The sequence below is a fragment of the Phyllostomus hastatus genome, unplaced genomic scaffold, assembly GCF_019186645.2.
Source record: "Phyllostomus hastatus isolate PE091 unplaced genomic scaffold, TTU_PhHast_1.1 phas_contig_150, whole genome shotgun sequence".
NCBI lineage: Eukaryota > Metazoa > Chordata > Mammalia > Chiroptera > Phyllostomidae > Phyllostomus > Phyllostomus hastatus.
In genome coordinates, this window is record NW_025333611.1 from 19,265,899 (window position 1) to 19,290,927 (window position 25,029).

The window sequence follows — 25,029 nt, forward strand, 5'->3', positions numbered from 1 at the left end:
CTCGGCATGTCCCGTCTTACTTGATTCTCACAAAAACCCCGCGAGGCAAGTACTATCACACCAATTGTTATTTACATTTTAATTTAATCTACATTATATATTTTTTCCATTACTATTTAGTCCCTGTATACCTCCCTCTCCCCAGCAGCTTCTACTTACTCCTCCACTATCTTGGATCAAATCATGCCCATTTTTTAGACGGAGGTGCAGAGGCACCCAGAAATTAAGTAGTTTGTAACTTACGTGGCCTAGGATCCAATTCAGGGCTGCCTGACTCCGGATCCGTACCTTATGTTCAGGTTCATGAAGTAAATTACAAACATGGGGCATCAGAGGGCTAGGGAGAGCGGCAGGTAGGACTGAGAGGGGTAACCCAGTGATCCCACTGAGTGCGGAGGCAAGAACCCACTACAATTCCAGGTCACACTCACAACCAGGGCGTCCGGAATCGGGAAGCTGGATTCTGCTCAAGCCTGGGGCTGCACTCCAGGCCACGCCTGTGACCCCGGCTCCAGTTTTGAGGCTGGACCTTCAGAGCCCCAGGGCAACCTTGAGTACTGCCAGAGGGGACAGCCAGAAAGGGGTGGGGATGTGGGGGCAGGACTTAAAACCGAGTCCCATGAGAAAGGGCAGCTGGGATCCACCAGGACGGATGGGAAAGGGATTCCAGACGGCTCCTCCGGGTGGTGGAGGGGTGAGCGGGCGCACGACTGTGCCTTCACATGGGGTTGTTCAGGGCCTTCTGCAGAAGGCAAACGTGCCTTCCAGAAACCAGAGCGGTGCTGGAGGGAGGCGCCTGAGGTCATGGTGGCGGGTGGGGCAGGGAGACTGAAGCCATGGCTAGAACCTCAGAAAAGGTTCAAAGAAGCTTTAGTAAGAAGGGCAGAGCCAAAGGTCTTGGGAGGAGAACCACTCCCTTTTGGACGAAGATTACAGAGATTTTGAAAGGTAGAGAAGATAGAGTGTAAAATTTTCAGATATATGGTGACTTGCCCCAGGCCCACAGTGAATTCAACACAGCACAGCCAGCCATCTTCCCTACACCACAGGACGAATGGGTAAGGCACCACCTCTGAGGGCACCGGGTCCAGGTGCTCACCGACAACCCACACTGGGTGCCTCGGGACAGACGTGGGAAGCCCTCGGACCTCCCGTGCCAGCTCCATCTCAAGGAGAGGCACGAGCTGTCTCTCCGAATGAACAGACTTTCTCAAAGTGACCAGGCTTAGAATTTTTTCAAGGCTTGCCAACACATCCACAGGATCCAAGCAAGGAGTGCTCAGTTAGACTGGTACCAAGCTCAAAAGGAACCTAGTGCTGTCCACTCCCCAGGGGCCAGGGCACCACACTCCGTGCAGAAGGGAACTGCGCTGAATTTGGTGACTAATTCCAGGTGCATGGTTCGCCCCACGGACAGGAGAGCAAGCCTGATCTGACCCAGGCTTTGAGCAGCTCACAATGTTGGCAGAGTGGTCACACCTCTCTCGCATAAGCAGGGATGGGGCTGACCAAAGCTGGGACACCATGGCATTGTTAGGGAGGGAACTACCGATGAGGCTAGGGAAGGTTCCAGAGAGGAGCAGCCGCCTGAGCTGGATCTTAAAGCTGAACTTCAGAGTTAGCACTGAGAGTTGAGTTGGAGAGGCTAAGAGAACAGGCTCAAGTGAAGGCCTAAGTGTCTTGAGCATCTGGGCAACGGTGGGTACTTCTGATGGGCGGGTTGGACTATGGGAGGACTTAGGTACCCAGACTAGGGCCTGGAAGGGTGCTGTGTGCACTGAGAGGAGGGGAGCAGTGACAGAATCAGGAGCAGGGAAGCAGATCTCAGGGGCAGAGGCATGAGGTTGGTGGGCAGACAGAGCTGGCTCCACTTAGAAAACAGGGGTCCTTGGGCAAGTTATTCAACTTCCTGTCTCAGTTTGCAAACTGGGGACAGGACCTTCCTCCACTGAATCTGAGTACTAAAGGACATAGTGTAGGCAGTGCTTAACGCAGCTGGCAGAGGGAACTGCCAAGAGTTGGCAGGTATTTACTTCACCATCACTATTAAAAAGGAGGATCTTTCTGTGGTCTCCCCGACCACACACCTACCTTTGTTCCACAGCCAAGGTGAAAGGACATCCCCCCAGCTAGGTTAGGGAGAGGCTAAATATATTAAGGCAGTGGTTCTCAAAAGGAAGGGGGTGCTGTTTCTACCCTCTCCCCAAATTACCCCCATATGCAAGGAGACCTTTGGCAGTATCTAGAGACATTTCTGGTTGTCGCAAATGGCAGGGTGTGCCTGGCATTCAGTGAGGAGAGGCCAGGAGGCTGCTAAACATCCTACAGTGCACGGAAAAGCCCCCGCAACACAAGATGATTAAGCCCTGAATGTTCACAATACTGAGGACGAGAAACTCGGACCTAAGGAACCACACTGGCACCACAGCAGCCGGGCACCTGGCCTGAGGCAAAAGCATCCTCATATCAAGAACAGCAGTCATGGCAGACAGTTAGCACATTCATAAAAAGGCACCATTCTGAATTCTACATTTGTCAGGGTAAACATCAGGGTGAGTGAAAAACAAAAGACAATCCAACAATATCGAAAAGAACAATATACCATGACCAAGTAAGCCAGGTATTTATTCCAGGTAAGCCAGGCTAGTTCAATATTCAAAAGTAAATCAATGTAATTAATCTACCATATCGACAGGTTAATAAAAAAATTGTATGATCTTATTAATTGATGCTGAAAAAGCATGACAAAATTCAACACCCATTCATGATAAAAAAAATCTCTCAGTGCAGAAACAGACGGAGCTTCTGTAAAAAGCCTACAGCTCACATCACACTTAAAGGTGAAAGGCCGAACGTTTTCCAAGTAAGACTGGGAACAAGGCTGGAGAGTTCACTCTGCCCACTCTTTCTTAACACAGTACTGGAAGTTCTAGCCATTGCAATAAGGCAAAAAAAAAAAAAGGTATACAGATTAGAAAAGAAAAATACAATTATCTCTATTTGCAGACAACTGTTTACATAGAAAATCCCAAGAAATCTAAGCAGAAATCTATAGAACTATTGTTGAGTGCAGAAGGGTCACAAGGTACAACATTAACACTCCAAAATCAATTTCTATACACTACCAATGAACACGTGGCAACTGAAATGAAACACACATTGACATTTACAATTGCTCCAAGGAAAATGAAATACTTTGGCATATATCTAACAAAACATTTACACAATTAATAACTGGCAAAAAAAATAATACCACCACCAAATGCTGACAAGGATGCAGAGAAACTGTATCCTTCATACACAGCTGGCACGGTCACTTTGGGAGCTGGTTTGGAAGTTCTTTCTAAAACTAAAAATGGGCTTACTCTACAAATCAGCAATTGCACCCTTGGGTATGTATCCCAGAGAAATAAAGATTTATTTTCATGTAGAAACTTGTACATGAATAGTCACAGCAGCTTTATTTGTAATAGCCAGATCTGGGAACTATGAAAATTTCTTTTGATGGTGACCTGTTAACTAAACTGTGGTACATCCATATCATGGAATACAACTCAGTAATGAAAAGGAAAAAATAATTGATACAGAAAATAATTCAGATGATCCTCAAGGAAATTATACCTAGTGAAAGAAGCCCATCAAAAGGATACATACAACACAATTCAATTTATATAACGTTTGTGAAATGACACAACCCAGATGAAGAAGAGATCCGTGGTTGCCTGGATTTAGGGAGATGGGGAGCACAGAACGTGTGTCTAAAAAGGGTGGCACGAGGAGTCTTGTGGCGGTGAGCTAATCATCTCGATTGCAGTGGAGGAAGCTACACGTGATAAATTGCTTAAAGGTACACACACATACACACACACAAATGAGCACATGTGTAACTGGGGAAGTCTGAGCGAGCTCCATGGGTTTTGCTGATGCCGGTGTCCTGGCTTTGATGCTGCACTGTAGTTACGCAGCAGGGAGACACCGGAGGAGGCGTGGAGAAGGGAGCACTGGACCTCCCTATACATTTCTTTGCACCTTCCTGTGAATCTGCAATGACTTCAAACCAAGAAGCTTAAAATTTCTTAAAAAGTCTAAGTTTTGAAAGAAGAAAAGTATTTGAACAAATACATCTTTTAAGAAGATAGACTAATGGCAAACAAATCCAGGAAAAGATACAGAACATCATTAGTCATTAGGCAAATGCAAATTAAAACCACAAGGAGGTATTACTACACATCCATTAAGACAGCTACAATGAAAAAGACCAGAGTATACAGTACTGACACAGCTTTGGAACAACAGGAACTTTTATCAATTGTTGGTAGCAATCCAAAATGGCACAGTCACTTGGGAAAACAACTTTCCAATTTCTTATACAGCTAGTACATACTTATTATATAATCCCATAATTCCATTCCTAGGTATTTACGCAAGAGAAATAAAACTTAGGTTTACACAAAGATCTGTACATGAATATTTATGGTAGCTTTTTTCTTAACAGCCAAACACCAGAAGCAACCTAAACCTCCATCAACTGCTAAATAAATAAATTATGGCTCGTCTACACAATGGAATAGTATTTGGCAAAAAGACGAAACAAACTACTGACACACATAACAACAAGGATGAATTCTAAAAGCATGTCAAGTAAAAGCAGCCATACAGAAAGGACTGCATGCTTCACGGTTCCATTTAGATGACATTCTAGAAAAGACAAAACTAAAGACAAAAAGATCAGGTCAGTGGTTGAGAAGGGCTGAGTGTCATGGGGGTGGGATTACCTGCATGGGGTGCTCGGGAACTTTGGGGGTCAAGAAAAGATTCTGCATCTTGACTGAAGTGGTGGTTGAATGACTGCACACATTTGTCAAAACTCATCACACTGGACACTTAAAGAAGCAGGTCAATTTTATATGTAGATTACATCTTAAATTTTTTTTCAAAAAATAAATGGTGCAGGGAGACCAATAGCCAAGGGTCTAGCAAAGCACACTGAGTAAAGACACACAGTTTCTTACTCCAGACGTCTTACTCGAGACGCCAGCAGGAGTCTGCACTGGACTGAGCCTGAGCAAGCCAGCCTAACTAGTACACAGCCCCGGGTGTAGGGTCCAAATTCAGTCCACTGTCACTCAAGTTTACGCCTCCAGCAGTGCAGTGGGCTGACCTGGACAGCCCTGGTTACCTGGAAGGACGGGTTACGACCATTACATATGGATGTGAGCAGGAATAAAAACGTGAAGAGGTAAGCAATCTAAAAAGGGTTGAATGCTCCATACAAGGTGAGCAAGACACGGCTGTAATGTATGCATAATCAGAAAAACAAGTAAAACTGCTCCTGAGTCTTGTTTTTCTTCTATTCAGCTAATATTTCAAAAAATGGTTCATAAGCCCTTCACGCCAGGCACCTTCTAACATTCTAACCCTCACAACAAGCCCTAAAGACCTCCCTACTGAGGCCGTAACAAAGAGGGGGAGGCAGCCAGTGCCTGGGGAAGCATTGGGGTTCTGGAATCACAGGGTGTGCGTGTATGTGCCAGTTCTGCCACTTACTGGCTGGTCACCTGGAAGTCACTGAATCTCTTTGACTCCCGGTTCCAGCAATAATACTGATAACTGAAAATGGTCATAATACACGCCCTGCCCTCCTCTCTCGGGAAAGTGTTATACTTTAATAGTGTTCTCTGAGGGCTCTGCTTCCGAACAAGGCTAATTCAGTAATCGACAAAGATCAGTTTTCAAATCATCTAAGGGCTAGTCAGATGGTCTGGCTTTTCTTCTTAAGTGCGACAAAAACAGAAGGGGAGTCATCTCTTCCACTGTCTTGAAATCAATCTTCCCCTTTCAAGAAAATTGGGTGTTACCTCTCGTATCGGTAAAGGTCCTTCAGAAAAACAGAACCAGTAAGATGGATGGATGTGTATGTATGTATGTATGCATGTATTGTATGTGTGTGTGTGTGTACACACATGGGTTCCCAGGAATTGACTTAAGTGATTGCTGGGGCTGGCAGGCTGGCAAGCTGGAAACTCTTGGGCAAAAACAGATGCTGCAGCCTTGAGGCAAGAATTTCTTCTTCCCCAAGGAAACCTCAGTTTTGCTCTTACAGTCCTTCGACTGATTGGATGAGGGCCACCCACATTTTGAGGATGATCTTTTATTTAAAGGGAACTGATTGTAGACTTCAGCCACATCTACAAAATGCCTTCACAGAAACACCTAGGTTAGTGTTTGAATGAGTAACTGGATTATTCGATACTGTAGCCTAGCCACACTGACACACAAAACTAACCATCACCCCTGGTACGTGCGGTCCTCCGATATTCACAGCGAGGGTGAGAAGAGCAGACAGGAACGGCAGGACTGGCGAACAGGAAAACTGCCGCCTGGCCCTCTTCTTTGGGATGCTCAACCCCACAGGTGGTTCCACTGTGCACACTACGCCCCCGATCACGAGCTCTACGAAATAAACTAGAAACATTCTGATGTAAGATCAAATAAGGGGATCTCAGTGACATTTAAAACAAAAAAGTGAAAACAAAGACACAGACCACAACCTTCAAAAATAAAAAATAAAATTCATTTATTGAAAAGGAAAAGTTTAACACATGATCCGTGTACAGAAGCCCAAACGAAATCTTCCACGAGCTCCTGCACGACCCGGTCCCTACACAGACCATGTGGGAGCACACATTCACGTGGGCACACAACACACACAGCGCTGTGTGCTTATCAAGACCTGCTGGATGGCAGGTTTTATACTCCTCGTATCCACACACCCGCTGACATGACTTACAATGGTCACATAATCGTGTCATTCTCTAAAGCAAAATGGTGATTCCCCAGAATCACCTTGATTTAAATGAAAAAACACAGCTTATGATAGGCACCCTCCACCCTCATCCCCCACCCACACCCCCACTCTCTGATAACCTCAAATCAGCACCATTTGTGTCCCCCGGCCAGGGAATGACCCAGTGGTACAAAGGACAGGGAAGAAATGCAACAAACTGATTCTGTCAGAGCAAACAGCCCGCAGCCCACAGGACTAATTGTCTGAAAGTATCGACCATGATTACACAGACAAACCACATCATCTCTTCTTCCCCTCACAGTCCTGGAGATCTGTAATGTACTTTGGAGAATTTAATTCTGCGGCAGACTTGGAGCCGACTCCCTGATTAGCAAGTCGTGCCTTTTGCACTGGGTGTCTCCACTACGAGGATCGGCGCCAAGCTCTGGCCAGGGCGGACGCTGCACAAGCGGCCTACTCATCAGCTACGAAATACACCCACCGATACAGACGCCCTGCCGTGAATAGTGAATGCAGAAAGCTGTAAACAGACATAGACTGAGATTTTGCACTTCCAGAAAAACATGAGGGGAACATGTAGTGTTAAACAGAAGTGATATTCTATAATTTTGGGAGAAACTGGAAGGGGAAAAAGCAAGACAGGAGTACAGGGGGAGGGGAAAGATGTTCCTGACATACCTGTCCGGTGGGATCATCGCGTTAAGACAACTGCTGAAACTGCAGATTTTACCTTTTGTGAAGGCAGAAAGTGGTGAGCACCAGCCAGTGGATCTAGCTGGGGAGGTGAATGACAGGGCAGGGCAGAAGCTGCTCAGCTACGACGAGCCCCACATTCACATGGATCTGGCCAGGGTTTGTGCAGATGAAGGGGTCCTAGCAGCTGGACAGCAGCACACTATAAATAACATCACTTGTGAATGGTGACAACTTCCAGGCAAATTGAATAGAATATGCCAGGTCATGCTCTTCCTGGCAAGCACCTGCATTTAAGGGGAGGTACATTGCCAACAGGGAGCTGGAAACTGGCTCCCAATAGTGGCATTTGCAGGTCAGAACAAGGGGCTCTGAGTAGCTACCTCTAAGCTAATAAAAATCCGGGGCTGTGTGAGGAGACTGGGGGAGGGACACAGAGACTAACAGTACTGAGCCAGAAAACCCAGGATTTGCTTTTGGCTTGGCAGATGCAGCCTCACACTATGGAAAGCCTTTGCTTTGTTGCTCCTGATCAGACTCCTGCTTATGCTGGAGCTTTTTTCCCAGGGAGCAAGGCACAGGAAGCGGCTGGGCAGCTGGTTCTGGTTCTAAAGAGTGGCGAGAAGACACCAAGGGCTCCCTGACTACAGAAGGCCCAGAGGCAGCAGAAGAGGAAGCTTCCCTCAGCGGGCCCAGACGGCTGCTTCCAGAAGAGGAGGAAGGGCTCCTTCCCATTGCCATCCTCTGGCTGACCCCTTTGCTCAACGCCAAACTGCAGTGCAACTGCACAACCAAAAGGCCCACTGACTGGGTTTGCCTTGCCTGGTCTTCTGAGTTAGCCAGGCAATCAGGCTGGCAAGTCAGGAGCACAGAAAAGAGATCAAACAAGGAAAGCCAAGCCAAAGTAGCTTCCAGAAGCCCCAAAGCCAGAGCCACCTCGCCTATATACCACGTTCTCTGGGTCAGGGATCCTGAAGCAATAGCCTGCATTTAGCTGAGACCTGGAGCCAGAGGACCTCAGTATTGTGCTACCTACCCCTCAAGTTCCAGCATCAGAGTCCCAGTGCGACTGCCCACCTGGACAGGACAGCTTTGAGCAGCTCCCTGCGCACACAGGAGCCTCCACCACAGAAGCTGCGGGCAGGACACACATCTGAGCCCCTTCTACTGACACGCACCTTCTCACTCTCAGGACCACTGAGGAAAGACTGCTGGGGCCCAGGCTTGCAAACAGGAGATGACAACTCCTGAGCCCGCTTTGGTCATTTCTAAGCCTGAGGCTTCAGAGGGCAGGGCTGCTGCCACCTCCAGCTAGAATCTTGGTCATGTAAGCACCTGTTCAGGACCACCAATGAGCAGAAACAGTGGATGAAGAGTGTCCTTCTCCTAAGAGAGACCAAGTCACCACTGATCACATCTTCCTAAGTAAATTGTTAGGGAACTTAGGAGTCACTACGATGAGAAAGTTTGGCTTTGGAATAGAAAAGGAAGAAAAAGCTGGGGCTGCAAAGGTGGGTCAGAGCCCTTAGGAGCTTTGGTAAAACACAAAACCAAAAAAGCCCTGATAAAGCTGTGCTGCTCTCCCAACTTGCAGGGCAAACTGTAGCTCCGGGTAAGTAAGCAAGAGCCTGGCGACAGGAGTGGAGGAGAGCAGGACCCTACCACATATGCACAGACACACACATACACGCACACAGCTCAGGAGAGCGAGAGCCAGTGGCTAATGCCCTTCTGAATGCTTCCTCACACCTAGAGGGAGGACGGGGAAGCCAGAAGCAAGGGAGTGTACCATCCTCTGCCTTCTCTGCAGCTTCTTCCCACACCTGAAGGCTGACCTTGAGGTGAGCCAACCCTGAGGCTACTTCTGACCCTCAGGGGGAGGGAGAGGCATCATAATTAGTGTTTAGGACACAGGGGACAGACACCGAACTAAGTGGCAACTTTAGAGTCCAGGTCGAGAAGGCAGCCAGACAGAGCACTGTGCCTGCCCTGCCGCCTGCTGATTGTAAACAACCAAGCACCGCACTTAGTGTCAGACCAGCAGCGGGAAATTCTCTGAACTTAATTTTGACTGTCTGTGCACACTGACCTCACGGTCTCGCCCATGGCAACAGTGTGGGCGTCTTCCCGGCACCACGGCAACTGAATGCTGCCATGCTGCTTGCAGACCAGGGACTGAGGCTGAAAAAGAGGCCTGAGCGCACAAAGCCACCATTTCATAAGCCTCCCGTGGGCAGAAACACGCGGCCATCCGTTCCCTTGGCCATCCTTTCCTCTGGCCTGGTGCACTAGCAGGTATTTCCTGAGTCCTTCATATTTACTCAACATGAAATCAGGCTGGTCCATGGGAGACCCAGTCCAGGCCTCCCCGCAGAGGTACACATTTAGATGACCCTGATTAAAATCTTTGAGGTACTCAGCCTCCTGTGCTGAGGACCTACGCAGACATTTCCTGGAACAAGTTTCTTTTCAGCAGGAGAAGCTGATACAAATTGACTGAGGAAGGAGGGATTCACAATGACCTCAGATCAGGAGAATCTAAAAACAAAAGCTAATTTTAAATAAAATAAAATATAAATATTTTCAATTGAGGCAGCAATTGATGTCTTTTGGGAGCTAAAGCAACTAAGAATACAGTGTTGTGACCCATACGAGGAATTCCGAGAGGAAAAGGTGTAGGCAAGGGTCACAGCAAGCCGGAGAGAGTAGACTAAAAACTCCAGCTTTGGGGGCTAGTTTCAACTACTAGGTAGGTCCAGACACCTGCTGCAGACTTGAACAGGTAGGAGAATATTGAGGTAAAATATTTGGGAGAGATATGAGAAAGAGATAGGCCCGACTTTACAAAGAGAGAGAGTTCTTACTTACTTAGTCTAGGTCTGGACCAGAAAATGAAATGCTAAAATTTTTAAATAAAGTGAGCTGTGCAAAAAGAATAATTTTGGGGAGATGGGTCGGAGGAGAGAGGCAGGTAAGGGAGAAGGCGTGATGAGGGGAAACAGCTGTAAGGTTCTGGTTAAATAAGCACAAATCAACAATGATTGCACTGCCACTAACAGTGCCTCCGGCGTATCTGCTAGCCACTCTCCCCCCTGCCCTCAGTCCTACCTGGCCCAGGGAACCTAGGTGCCAGGTACCGGGCTTCCTGAACAGCAACCTTGCTTTTCCCCAGAGCCCAGCTGGACCCTGCCTGAGGCTCTGGGGCCAGGTGCTAGGGAACACACGGGGGTGGGGTGGGCAGGTGCAAGGGATGCACCCAGACGGCTATGCAGAGGCACTGGTGGAGTTGACAAAAATGGGAGCATTGGTTGGCTGGATCAGCTCGTACAGTGCCTCATAGGTCCCCACCACAAAGCCCACGAAGCCCAGGATGCTGATCAGGGCGTCCTTGGCGATGGTGAGGGGGCTCATGCCCTCCGAGTAGTAGGTGGTGATCTCCAGGAGGGGCGGGATGATGAGCGCCAGGGCGCTGCTGCTCACGGAGCCCACCAGGGAGATGACCAGGTCCAGGCGGGGGATGAGGATGGCCAAGATGCCTGCGGGAGAGAGGACATGGATGTTCAAGACTGCCCAGAGCTGGAAGGGACATCCTCACTGTCCTGCAAATTTAGCAAGTGTCCTCCTCATAGAATGGACAGCTCCAGAGAGACTTAGTCATTGTCTGGCCCAATCTCTCATCCCACAGATGAGAAAATGAATGCCCAGAAAGAAGGTGGAGGAACCTGGGTCTCGCTGCAAGACCGCCAACACTGGGACTGGCTCCAATCACTTGGCTTTCAACTTTTCTACTGCCATACATGATTTTCGTCTCCCCGCCCAAAAGGAACCAAACGACATTCCAATGCATTCTGGTCCTACAAAGGAGAGAGAATGTGGAGCAAAAAAGGAAGTGGACCATTTCCAAGTGACTGCTCACTGTCTTACCACTGAGCATACCTCCAACATGAACATCTCTACTTGACTGACAAGAATCAAAACAGGGAAAGCCTCCTGGCACAATGGCATAGTAAACCCTGTTTCATGGAGCATGACCCCGCAGGGGAAGCAGGCGTAGCTCTGTGTGCATGCTAAGTGCACACACAATGACTGCATCCCTGTGACAGGACAAGCTAGTGAGTGGCTCCCACACCCGAAACTCCGGCTCGGGAGTGCGTGAGGAAGGCAGGGATGATGAAGATGAGCAGGGCTGCACTAGGGAACGCCATCAGCTTCCCTACCGCCCCAACGACTGCACCGCTGTCGAGCTGCTTGGACAGTGAGGTTTAAAACCAAGGGGAGGAAGCTTCACTGACCACGTGGATCCAGTGCCCATTGATCCCACTATCCCATCTAACTCACTTTCCACTGGAGGTGAAGGCTGATGTTCCCCAAGTTTATTGAGGATTACGGGCTCTGGAATTAGGCTCTTGTGTTTGAACCCTGGCTCTACCTGAGTGATGCTGGGGAAGTTGAGGCTCCTTTCTCTTCTCCAGTTTTCTTGTGGGCAAAATGAGAATACTAACAGCTCTTACGTCACAGAGATGTCATGATGATTAAAGGGGGTTACACGGGCACTTAACAAAAGGCCTAGTGTGTGACAGGCACACAATAGAGTTAATATCACCGTCATGAGTGTGTACTTTGCTGCTCATGAAAAGTGCATCCTTAACTCATTAGTACTCAGATGTATTTTGAAGACTGCCTTCCCCACTGCCAGCCTCCAACTGGAAGTCCTTAGCATTAGAACAGCAACCCAGGGCACGTCAATGACCTCCCTGAGCCCTAACGAGTTACATTTGCCATGGGGGTTTCAGTTCTAACTTCATAAAGCAAAAATGCAGTCAAATTGCTTTGAGGAAGGCGTCACACTGGTAGGACTGTCAGAACATCTGAGTCCAGTGCAGCCAGTTTTACCCTTCAGAGGGACTGTCTGCATCGGTCAATTGATCGCTGCCTCTTTGGCTGAGCATGAGACGAAAGTCCTGGGTTGCACTTAGAGGCCAGGTTTTATGAGAAACACTTACTTTTAAATTGGAATACCACTCCCCGCAGCAAGAGGAGAGGCCCGTGGGAAATGAGATTTATTAGGGGAGGAGCAGATTCACATCTCCTGTCTCGTACTTACTAGTCACTAGCTATTGAAACTTAAATGAATTCAGTTCCTCATTCACACTGGCCACATTCCAAGGACTCGACAGCCACCTGTGCCTAGTGGCTACTGTCCTGGACAGCACAGACCCAGAACACTTCCATCACGGCAGAATGTCTAGTGTCTAGCCGACTGCACGGCCCACACTGCACTCATCGAGCTGAACTTGCCTGTGCTCCATGGGTATGTAACTCCACGACATGATTATCTCCCCATTGAGAGGGGGGCCCAGAGATGTTACATGATATAAAGTGACAGAGCGAGGACTAGAATCCAGGGCCTCAAGCCACTGATACAGTTCCATCATGAACTCGATTGGTAAGAAAAGAGACTAATATAGAGACCCACAAAAGAAGGGAGCACAGGGGATCTGGGAGCCCAGAAAGATCCCGTCTGTGAAGAACTGGGGGAGTTAGATGTTGGGTTAGCTCTGCCAGGGAGACACCGCAGTGGTTTGGCAGGGAATCCTGCACACAGTCAGCCCCGAGCTCTCTCTGTTCTGGGAAGGAAGTAACACAAGGGTTTTGAAGCCTGATAACAACAGAGAGTGCAGGAATCCTGCCCCCCTGACCTGGCCCTGCCATGGTTTCACAGCCTTGGAGCAATCCTGTCCTCTTTCCTTCTTCTAGCGACCAGCCAAGGTGGCAGCCACCCATCAACACCATCACTGTTCTGAAGCCGTAAGAAGGTCTACAAAAGTGTAGCCACTTAATGATGGTCTGTTCCAGCCCTCACATATTTCCGAGTAAATGGAGTTAGTGACATTCCTCAAAACTTCAGGGTTGAATCTGGAGGGAAGCTGGAGGTAAAGGGTCTGCAGCTGATGACAAAAAGGTGTTCTCGTCATGGATAGCCTAGTGCTCAACGAGAGTTGATGTGCTGTGTGTCCCGGAATAAGACACTTGCCCTCTCTGGGGTGGGGGTCTCCACCTGCCCACACAGGAGTGTGGCTGAGAGTTCAGGCTCCGGACTCAGAACCTAGGTTCGTATCCCAGGCCCACCACAAACCAGTCAGTTACTTACCCTCTTTAAGACTCTTATTTGCCCTACTGCTGAGCAGGGATGGTCAAATGCAAAGATTTTAGAGAAGTACAGAGGGAATGCTTCATAAACGTCAACTAATATAATTACCATCCCTGTTCAGTAGCAGGCTGCGATCCAGGGTAAACTGGCTCACCATTCTGAGACGCAGTTTGTTTACCCATGAAACAGGTGATGGTACTAATACCAATCGATTGCTGATGTCTCACCCACCTCTACGTTTTCAACAACTTTACAGTGCAGATTCAGTATCTTAGGACTGTGTTCTGGGATATGTCCCCCAACCCACCATCAACTGGAAAGCACCGTGCACTGCACAGCAGAACCAATGGGACTCCTCTCCTAGAACACAGTAGCTTCCAGCCCACCTGCCTTTGCACCCTTAAAGGGAGTGTGTGTCATTCCACTGGTCTCTACGGTCGCTCCAGCCCGCTCAGCAGAAGGGAGGCCTTCATCAGGGACAGTGAGTAGTGAGAGGAGACAAGTCAGATAACCTGCTTGACCCCTCCCACCTCCAAGTCTGTCCTTCCCCCTCCATCTCTCACACTGACCTGAAGGACAGATGGACATTCACGATATGAGTGGAAGTCAAGTCAGATGTGCTCCACACACTCTGAGATAAGAATTAAGTGGAAACAGAAACAGAAGCTTGTGTGATCGGAATCTTTTCTCAGATTGAACAGATATGTTTCACTTCATCATGACATTTTAAAAGCAATCTAAAAATCTGTTCTTGTTTTTACTACAAAGGATATACAAGGTAAACATGTTTAACAAAAATATCCTTAATAGATATTTTTAAAAACATATATATATATTTATTGTTGTTCAAGTACATTTGTCTCTATTTTCCTGTTTAATAGATATTTTTTAAACAGGCAAATTTTTACTCTTAAAGCCAGGACCACAGGGCTGGAAAAGAAAGACCCTCCTCCTGCCCTGGATGGACCAGGGACCACAACCGAACCCTAAATAACGCTTGTCACTGGAGAGAGATGATGGGAGAAGGTAAAAAGGGCAGGCCTCCCACGCACACGGGGAAGAGAAAGAGGAGGCCCAAATTAGCATAAAAGCCCCCAGGGCTCAACAGCAGGGATATCTGTTTTGCCACCATGCAAAATGTGGCAAACTTGTTTTAACTAATTCCAGAGGCAGGAATGAGGTACTTAGGAAAGATACGGGAGCAACGAAAACCTTTAAATGTAGTTGTAAGTTAAAGCCCTCTAGAAAGAGGAACTCAAGAAGGTCGAGAACTCAAGAAGCACCAACTAGGAATGCCCTCTCCCCACTCTCCGCACTCCCCCACAAAAAAGCACCCCACAGAACAGGAAGACAGCCAGCTCCCAGCTGGCAGGTCCACAGCCCTCCGCAGCAGCTTAGCTGCGTCCTGTCCAGAAAGTGCGGGCTGAGGACAATTCAGCTGGACCACACGATTAGTCAAGAGGGCTCCAATGGTATTACAAAACATCTTCCCTTTGGGTTAAAAGACGACAAAGAGGATGTTTTAACGGCTGAGATAACACAAGGCAAACGGCCACGTTCAGAGAAGGAACCGATTGGAATTCTGGAGTCTGTGGTTTTAGACCAGGAACAGAAAGAGCTGACTAATACACAAGAGAAGAGAAAGCACTTAAGAGAGCACAAACATACTTACAGAAATATGATCTAAAATCATATACCAATTGGGCACTTAATAGCTTTTGTGTGTCCAGAAGTTCTTTCTGCTATTTTTTTAAAAGATTTTATTTATTTATTTTTAGAGAGAGGGGAAGGGAAGGAGAAAGAAAGAGGGAGAGAAACATCAATGTGTGGTTACCTGTTGTGCACTCCCCACTGGGGGCCTGGCCCACAACCCAGGCATGTTTCCTGATTGGGAATTGAACCAGCGACCCTTTGGTTCACAGGCCAACACTCAACCCACTGAGCCACACCACCCAGGGCTCTTTCTGCTGTTTTATTGTGAGTGATGTTGGTAAAGCCTACCCATGTTACTCTTACATGTCTAGAAATCTAATTAATCTAACTAATCTAATCTTTAAATTAATTATAGTCTTAGACCGAACATGTAATTTCATTGAATGGGGATATAAATTTAAAAGGTAGAAAAGCAAGGGAAACAACCTACATGCCCAACGCTAAAGGAGTAGTTCAGTAAATACAATCCACCAATAAATGGATATCATGAAGTCATGAAAATATTTATGAAGAATATGTATATTCATGATCTAATATGAAATAAACTGCTATGATTGAAATTATTTTCAAAATGCATGCAAGAGGATTAACACAGATGATAAAATGTCAAAGAAAATGATTTTGTTAGGACAGTGGGATACTGGGAATTCCTTCTTCAATAACCTCAGATCTAAACATACCCTAAATATCTTTACATTAACTTTCTTTTTTCAAGCAATATTTTCATCAAAACCTAAAATCAGGCTCAAAGTAGCCTGATAATAGTCTTATAGTTACCAGTTGTGCAGAGTCACAGAATTTTGAACTTGAGAGAAACCTCCGTGAGTGGATACCCTCCCTTACAGTTGAGGAAACTGAGGCCTCCCGAGGGGCCCTGGGGCTGGGGCACCGGCACAGCGAGTTTACGCTGCTCCGCTTCTTCATGAGCCGAAGGCCCCCAAGCGTGAGAGGCCAAAGGGTGTGAGGAGCCACCCTGTCTGGGCCTGGGAGCTCTGTGCTAAAGCAGGGGACCAACCAGGCCCGTTGGGACCTGGGCCGCACAGCCGCAGGTGAGGGGTGGCAAGCTGGCCAATCTTCACCTGCGTTTACAGCCGCCCCCCATCGCCCCCCGTTACCGCCCAAGCTCCACCTCCCGTCAGATCAGCGGTGGAGGCAGATTCTCCTCGGCGAATCTATGTGCTTGAATCATCCTGAAACCAACCCCCTACCCCAGTCTGTGGAAAAAACTGTCTTCCACAAAACCGGTCCCTGGGGCCAAAAAGACTGGGGACCACTGCTCTAACGGGTCTGGCTGCTGGGATGTTTTACATTCAGCTATACCTTCTGGTCTCAACAGGCCTCTCAGCTGATACGGTTTTATGTTATTACATCTTCAACAATAGGTTTCTGAAATTCTCATAGCTAACTGAAGTGAAATGTTTCATGTGGCAAATGCCACAGAGAATCAGTGGCAGCCACTGAAGGACAGGTTAGTGCCTCACGAAATCCTAAGGAACTATTTTTCCTGAGCCTCCGAGCTCTCCAAGCGGAGGCAGCCTCTTCCAGCCTCCCCTTCCCCACAAGCTCTGGACATAAGGTGACTGGCTGAGTTGGCATTTCTAAACATACGGACTGGAAGTAAATACTGTTCTGTAGGAAATCATAACAAAATGAGCATCATTCCCTAGCATGCATTATTTTCCCAACCCCTCCTCCCTTGCAGTGAAATTCAGCATCAAAAAGTAGACACAGCAGTCTTTGCGGGGTAGGGGAAAGTAATGAGAAAGTTCAATTCCAAGTGGAAAAAAAATGAGGCTAAACCAAATCACCCTGCTCCCCTTGGGGATGAAGGGTGAGGAAGATGAGGAAAAATAAAAGGAAACGTCAGAAATAAAAATTTAAAGAGCTGCTATTAAAACATATGGGTATAATTGAGAACAATGAGTTATATCAGAGCTCTAAAATCACATACAAATTAACCTTGTGCAAAAAGACACGCAAGTACAAAGAAACAGAAACAAAGGGACTCACATCACTACATTCAAATGGGGGCTCCAGAGAAGTGCCTCTCCCGAACCCCACAATTACTTCAAAGTCCCTGGGAAAGGTCAGAGAAGCCAGAGGGCTCGGAGATGAAGGGGCTGCCTCCTTTAATGGGATGACAATTCAATGCAACGTCACACGAGATCACAGAAGGGAGAAAACAACTGACCGCCCGCCTCGAGATCAAAAGCAGCTCGAGTCCTTTGAGCAGCATGCCACGCCGTAGGAGGGAGGTGGGACCCACAGACAGAGCCAGGAAAAGTGAAGCGAAAACCAAGAGGCGAGGAAGGACAGCATGAGGTAAGAAAGCTGGCAGGAAGCAAGACATACGCTGCCAGAGGCCAAAGCCAGGCTATGGAAGGGAATGGCGGTGAGAGAAACCAGGCCCAGCATCACTGCCCAGCTCCCGGGTCGGGGGAAGCTGCTCGCTAGGCAGTGACAGCATGTTTCACCTAGACAGGCCTGGTTTTTCTAGAGGAACCACTTTGAACGGAAGCCAGTTACGTGAAATATCCCTGCCTTTTCTCCCAACGCCCTTCGGATCCCACAATTAGGGCCTTGAGGGCTGACATTATAAACACCTGCATGTGGAATCCATCTCCTCAATACTTAGAGCTAAGGCGTTCACAGAAGAAACATACACACCTGAATCAAAGCATGCAGAGTTGCTGGCAGAAGACAGGGGTAAAATCTTTCATGTGTATCTAGAGTCCAAGCATCCTATCAGCACGCATCACAGCAATTGACTGGAAAAGCAAGGTATGTCACCTTCCTTTCTTTGCAGCAGCTCTGAGCCAGCAGTGACCTGCAGGCTGCCCTGGGTTAGCTGCCGAGTGTGCTGTTTCTACAGACTGGACTAGAGAGAAACTGAAGATCTACCAAAGGCTACAAGTTGAAGTCAGATTCTTGGTTGCCATCAGCTCTCTGGGCCTAGAAAAATCAAAAAAATCAAAATCCACCCTCTGCCTGGCTCCCACCCAGCCCCAATCAGATATAAATCCTCAGCAGGAGTGCTGCCCAAGATTGAATCAGAAAGCCACGAAAGGCCTTTAGTTTCTTATTCCAATGAGTTCTTTCCACACAGATATCCAGGGTGTAAGCCTCCACCCACTACCCTTTAAGTGACACAAACAAGAGCCGCAGGTGGCTCCAGGAGGCCTATTCCGTTAGAGGCACCAGTTCGTTCCTTCAAGGAGGTCCAGTCTGGGACAGGCACAAGGCCATTCTCTTGAAGAGGTCTATCCTCAGGTAGGCATAGTCTGTTGCTTTGACAAGGTCCATCCTAGGGTGGCTGCTAATCTGCTCCCTGAAGGAGGTCATTCTGGTACAGGCACTAGGCTGTTCCCCTGAGGAGTCTACTCTGGGGCAGACACGAGCCTGTTCTCTGTATTTTGGTTGGGCAGTTGAAAAGGATGGATGGTCTCTTGCCTGCCCATCTCTTGCTAACAGCAACCAATAAAATCATTTCTAATTTCCCATACTATGAGTAAAGGCAGACAACATTCACATATTTCTCCCTAAACACTCAATTCTGGTTCAATTTAAAAAATCATAGAGAATCTATATTTACTCCAAAGACAAAATGAATACTAAGAAAAGTTGAGATTTCTTGGGAAGTCTCAATATACTAAGACATCTTGTCCCAAAAGAATAAAAAGTTTAAAAATAACATAAAAAAACAAATACAACCTAAAGAAAAATATATGATTCAAACATTTCAGTTTGGAAAGCAATTGCAAATATCCTAGTAATTTAAATTAGATAGCACAGATCAAATTATTTCGGGTTCTCTGTTGTATCAACTCACATACTCTGAAAAAACAGGACTAATTCTTGTTTTAAATTTATACTTGTTTCAACCAAGAGAAAATAGGGCGTGCTCTTAATTCACACCCCTGGGTGTGTGGTCAGGGGAAGAGGAATAAAACACAAAGTAATAAATCAAACACCTGGTTAATTGACAGAAATATATCTAAGAAACACACCTATGTTGATCGACATCCCCAAATGTCTGGAAGAGTGCCATGTAGCTTGAAATAAAATCTTCAGATTGTTAGGCTGCAAAATTGATTACTTGAAAAAACAAACATGTGCCCACTATCAGAGTAACATGCACTCATCACAAGTACAGTAAATGGCTCTCTTTTAGGCCTTCATCATATCTTATATGGAACAGCAATTATACGTCTAGAACTTTGGACTACCTCTGTGGCATTCCATACCATGTTGGTAAATAACAGTCCCCACTCCCAGGTCCTATAAAGCACCCATGTCATCAGTTCACCTCACCACCAGGACACACCTCAACTCGGAAACAGAGCACATGCCAAGTTTCCTGTTGACCCAGTGCAGGTCGGTTTCACTCCAACACGAGCTCTCCCTCGGGGGAAGCCTTGGAGGCCGGGTGCCCTTTGGGAATCAACAAACAAGGTAATTCCCTGTGGTCTACTCACACGTCAGGCAGACCAGCATGGTGCGCACGGCCAGGTCCACTACCAGCTCCCAGTGCTCGGGCACGCGGGACACGAAGAAGGGGACGATGATCTCGGCCGGGACGTAGAACTGGAGGCCGTAGGTGAAGAAGATGCCGATGGAGTAGAGCAGCTTCACTGACTGGTACAGCCTGCAGGGGGAACCCAGATACATTTAAAAGCTGGCTACACAAGCACACGTACCAGCAGGGACAGTGTAAAATAGTCCTGTAGTGATTTGGCTGTATCTGTCCACGATACAAACACATGTGTCCTTTGGACCCAGCAATTTCACATATAGCAATTTATCTTGCAGATATATTTGCACATGTGCACAAAAACCTGTATTTAAAATATGTAATTGCAGCAATATTTAAGTATGAAAGACTGAAAACAGTTTCAATGTTCATCAGTGGGGAACTGGTTCAATAAGTCGTGGTGTCCCCATAGAACACTTAAAAAGTGGGAGGCAGAACTCTGTGTTGACGTGGGATTAGCTGCATGATACACTATTAAGTGAAAAAACCATGATGCTGTACAGTCTCCACAGTGTGCTATGATCCGTTTAAAAAAGGGAAAAACCACTCTCCCTTACACACACACATACATGACATTCTTACATACATGAAACATCTCCGGAAGGAAACATAAGAAACTGGTTAACATGGTTGCCTCTGAAATGGAAAACTGTAGAACTGGGGACTAGAGGAGGTGAGTGGAAACATAACATTCTCTGTATACCCCCTGAACATTTGGGATCTTTACTAGGGGCATATGTCCTTTCAAAAATGAAAGCAATTAAAAATACAATTAAGATGTAGCAAGCCTGTTTATACATATCCTCCCCATCGCAGTCACCGCTCCCCAGAATCGGAAGGTGACCACGCAGAACCAAGTGGCATGAGCAGAACCCATCTCCCCACCCCACTACAGCCATCTTCCTGCCGCTGCTCCATGTGTAGCTTCTCGGGAAGACCATGGTCTCACCGTGAGATACCTCTACCTACCCCATCCATGTCTAAGACTATGCAGAGTAGAAAAGAAATCTTGTGAGTCTTTATGGATCTCACATGATCATAAAGGGAAGACTACCCTGCCCCTAAGCAAAACTTCACATCAAATAAGACCTTAATGAGTTGCGCAGCAAGAAGCACTGGCCTCCCTCCTGTTGGAAATCTATTTAAAAGTGGTGATTATATCGTTTATAACGTGCACTAAATTTCTCTGTGGTTGAGCTTAATACCTGGAAGATGTTCTTATGCTAGAAGCAGGAGAACACCCCGGGAGAGACTGAGTTTGACAAAAGGTCTCACTTGCTCCAAGAATAGATGATAAAAACGCTTGGAAAAAATCAGCTGGTGGCTCTATAATTACACTCAGCACAGCACCAAAGCCTGCTGGAGGGCGGGAGAGCCTGGAATCAGCATAGTCACCTGCAGGGATGGTGCCCCGGATGGAGCAGACAGATTAGAATAGCCAGGTGTGAAGTACCAGAGGAAAGAAGACAGACGCTCGTCTGCGTCTTTAGGTTATGTGCGCTGCTTTTGCTGCCCCTGATCCATTTATCTTGTTATGCCAAGCTATCACCTGATTCTCAACAGGGCAAGAACATTTGGAAACATGAAAACAGGCATCAGAGGGAAAGAGAAAGAAAGAGTTTCTAAAAACAATGACCCAATTCAGGGCTATGGCTTGGCTGGCCATACAACAAACTTAGTCCCCAGACCCCTGCTCAGTGGGGTGTCCTTTGCTCAGCACTGACACCACCAGTGACAACAACCAGGCCAGCCTGAAAGGTTATTCTGGTCTCCAGGGCACTGAGCAAGCGTCTCCATGTCTGCTCGCAGCTGCTCTCCATAATGAAATTTTAGTCTTCAAAACAGAATTGTTGCTTAGGACACACCCTGTGACATCTACATTTTGAGGAAGCATTTCAATCCGTCTCAGTGTTTCCTCATAATGCGGCAACGAAGAGTTGAGGACAGTGAGATGTGGATGGGCTCCCCACAACCTGTGGTCCACGGTGAGAGGCCTCCACGTGCACATCGAGTCAGTGACTGCACGGGAGAGGCCCGGCACAGTGGGGAACCAAGCAGACATGCCCTCTCCCCTCGTCCATTTGGAAAGGTTTAAAGTGAAGGGACTAGATACTTGGCCCCTCCAGGCTCAGATTTCCAGGGAGAGAGGGTACGTCCGCCAGCTGATCAAACAATCCATTCCGGGTAAGCCTCCATACGAATTGCTCAAAGAGTAAAGCTCAGGGCGGCGGCCTGCTTCTCCATCACACCAGTACACTGCTATAAAGCTGTTTCTCACGCCTATCATTGGATCTTCATGACAGCCCTGGCAGGAAGAATGACTAGTCCTCATTCCCAGAAGAGGGAACTGAGACAGCGAGACGCTGTGATTTGTCCTAGGCCACAGAGCTGGGACATGGCAGGTCACTGCTGTCCTCTGTGCCCCGGGTGCTTCCTGATAACATCTCCTCATTTAGAAAAGGCCTCCGTCTCAGTGCCTATTCCTCCTTTTTTGTTCAAAAATCATTCACTTGGAGATGATCATGCGCCAGGTGCTGGGATAAAATGGAAATGGGGTGGTTGCTGCCCTCGCACAGCTCGTAGTTTAGGGAGATCACAGTACAGGTACATGAACAATTACAAGACAATGGAATAAAAACTGCACTAGGATTCTAACGGGATCCTCTGGGAGCAGAGAGAAGGGGCATCTGGCCGAGACTTGAAGTTGTAGTCAGTGAAACACCAGAGAGTTTTTCAAAAAGAGTGCCTCTTAGACCAAGCCCTCCTCGCAGAGGGGGAATCAGGCCGGGGCTGGCAGGGCCCTGCCCGGCCCACTAAGGAGGGCAAGGGGAAGCCTGGGAGGAGTTCTCGACAAGAGAGAGCACGGCCGGGCTGATGGAGTCTCAGGCCGCTCACCCAGGCAACAGGGGGCAGCCCAGACCTGGAGAGAGAGTAGGACTCAGGCCGGGGGGGTGGGTCAAAAGGCTTGGCGGGCGGCCACAGAGGGGTGGTGCTGGCCTGCGGGTGATGGCAGCGGTGGGCTGAAATGACGCAGGCTGACTTAAGAGATCAGTAGGAGAAAGAATCCACATTCTGACCTACTAATTTAAAAAAATACAAAACAAACGAGCTGGTGAAACAGAAACAGACTCAGGTGCGGACAGCATTTTGATGGGTGCCAGGTGGGGGGAGGAGGACTGAGGAGAGCAGGTCAGTCGCTGCAGACTGGCCACGGGGATACGGAGTGCAGCATGGGGATACACTCGATAGGACGCTGCTATTTGATGTCAGATGGGTGTGGGCTTTCCTGGGATGATCACTCAGTAAGTTACGGAGTGCCTAGTCCCTGGGTGCACACCTGAAGCTGGTATGATACTGTATGTCAACTGTAATGGAAAAATAAAAAACTGATTCAAAAGACATCCAGTGCCCCCAGGCTTCCATCGTCCCCTACATACCAGCAGTTGGGCAGGTTGAGGGTTATACTGCCTTGGATGTTAGCTCCAAACTGCAGGTACCCCAGACACCCCAGGCTGATGTAGAGGGCAGTGACGATGGCCATCCCCACATACAGGATGACTGGGAATCTCCGGGGATCCTTCATTTTGTTTTCAAGGGGCAGAACCTATGGAATAGTGAGAGAAAACACAGAAAAGAACATTACTAACCAAGAAAAACAATTTCACATTCTCAGAAAATAGTGGTTCATCCTTAGAATTCCTCAAAAGCACACCCATCCTCCATCAGACAAATAAACGCAAGCCCTTTCCTCAGGAGTTCTCCTCGCGGGGCTGGAGACCGAAGCCCACCGTCTCGGTCGGGAAGTCCTGAGTCCTGGGTCGCTAGCGTGGGCAGGACCGGAGCCCAGACTTCTCGTCCAGGCTAGCACTCTGCCTCCTGCTATCAGATCCTGGCAGCAGGGAGTTCTCTTTGTCCCCTGAATGCAGCCACCTTGCAACTAGCAGGCCCCCTGCATCGGGCCCACCTGGAACATGTGCTGGTGGTGGCACAGGCCAGCCGTACCTCACCTGAGATCACAGCCTTGCTAACCTGTCCAAAGAATACAAAACAAAGGTCAGGGATAACTGCCACTCTAGTCCACAGAGACTGTCTCCTTGCCTGAAAGGGGGTAGGCTCCAGCAGTGACAAGTCAAACCCCCAAAGTCAGAGGAACTGAGGTACTTGGTGGTGGCAGGACTTCATAGAGGACCCTGGATAGTCAGGATCTTGGAGATAAGCAACAAAACCCAACTTCCAGACTCCCATTTCAAACATTGACCCTTGCCGCCTCCTCCCTCAGAGAAGAGAACGTTCTTCAACTTTCACTAAAGCAAAGGAAGGATTAGGAAGGTTGGTTCCCAACAGCTAATAAAGCAGGTATGCCTGTGACAGCCTTCACAATCTGCCATCAGCTGCTTCTGGCATGACCGACAAGGAAAAGCAATGCAGGGCAAAGACTGCAAACTATCTCTGGCCTTGTCATTACACTCACTTGCCTTGAGTGCCTGTGGCCATAAAGCAGAGCAGGCCTGGGCCAGACACACCCCACCAGACCCACAAGCCAAAGCCCAGGGCCCTGATGGGCACTGTAGCTCTGCATTTCCAACTGGCCTTTAGCAAGCCCCACCCCACCAGCTCAAGGCTGTCAAGCTACAGTTGATCCACATCCAATAAGAGTCTGTTTCTAGGCCTCCCTTCAGAGTCCTCCTGTGGACAGTCTAAAGAGATAGAGAGAGGGCAGGGCGCCCCTCTGCTCCATGTCCACCAGGCCTGGGCCTGTGGGGCGAACAGAGAGAGCACAATGAACAGTGGGCAGTGGCACTATACCCGGGCATGCTCAACAGCCCCAAATTCAAACCAAGTCAGAACAGCAGTGTTCTCTCTATTGTAGAAATGGAAAAGAAGGAGAGAGATCTTGAAGGAACACATGATGATGATGATACAGAATGACTCCACACTCAAGCGCTACCTAATGAAAGGAAGCAAAGCATGACTCCCGCACTGTGCTGTTAGGGAAAACCGATAAACTCAGGACAATGCCAGCATCTCCAGGCATCTTTCCACATCTCTTCTTCCCAGTCCTGAGTACCTGGGACCTCTCTTACTACAGCAGCACGGACCCATTTCAGGCCTCTGCGCCAGCGACAGGAAAAC

The 25,029-nt window shown here is 47.9% G+C and overlaps 1 protein-coding gene across 2 annotated transcripts in view; it reads right to left on the reverse strand.

Moving 5' to 3' along the window:
• Positions 1 to 6,552: 6,552 nt before the first annotated feature.
• The window catches only part of SLC36A1 (solute carrier family 36 member 1), a 45,035-nt gene continuing 26,558 nt past the window's right edge, over positions 6,553 to 25,029 (reverse strand). For both annotated transcript variants that reach the window (XM_045830225.1, XM_045830224.1), the window contains 3 exons: positions 23,334 to 23,500; positions 19,841 to 20,010; positions 6,553 to 11,037 (listed from right to left, as the gene is read on the reverse strand). In XM_045830225.1, the coding sequence (XP_045686181.1) occupies positions 10,766 to 11,037; positions 19,841 to 20,010; positions 23,334 to 23,500 (609 nt within the window). In that variant the 3' untranslated portion in view covers positions 6,553 to 10,765. The remainder of the gene's footprint in view (positions 11,038 to 19,840; positions 20,011 to 23,333; positions 23,501 to 25,029) is intronic.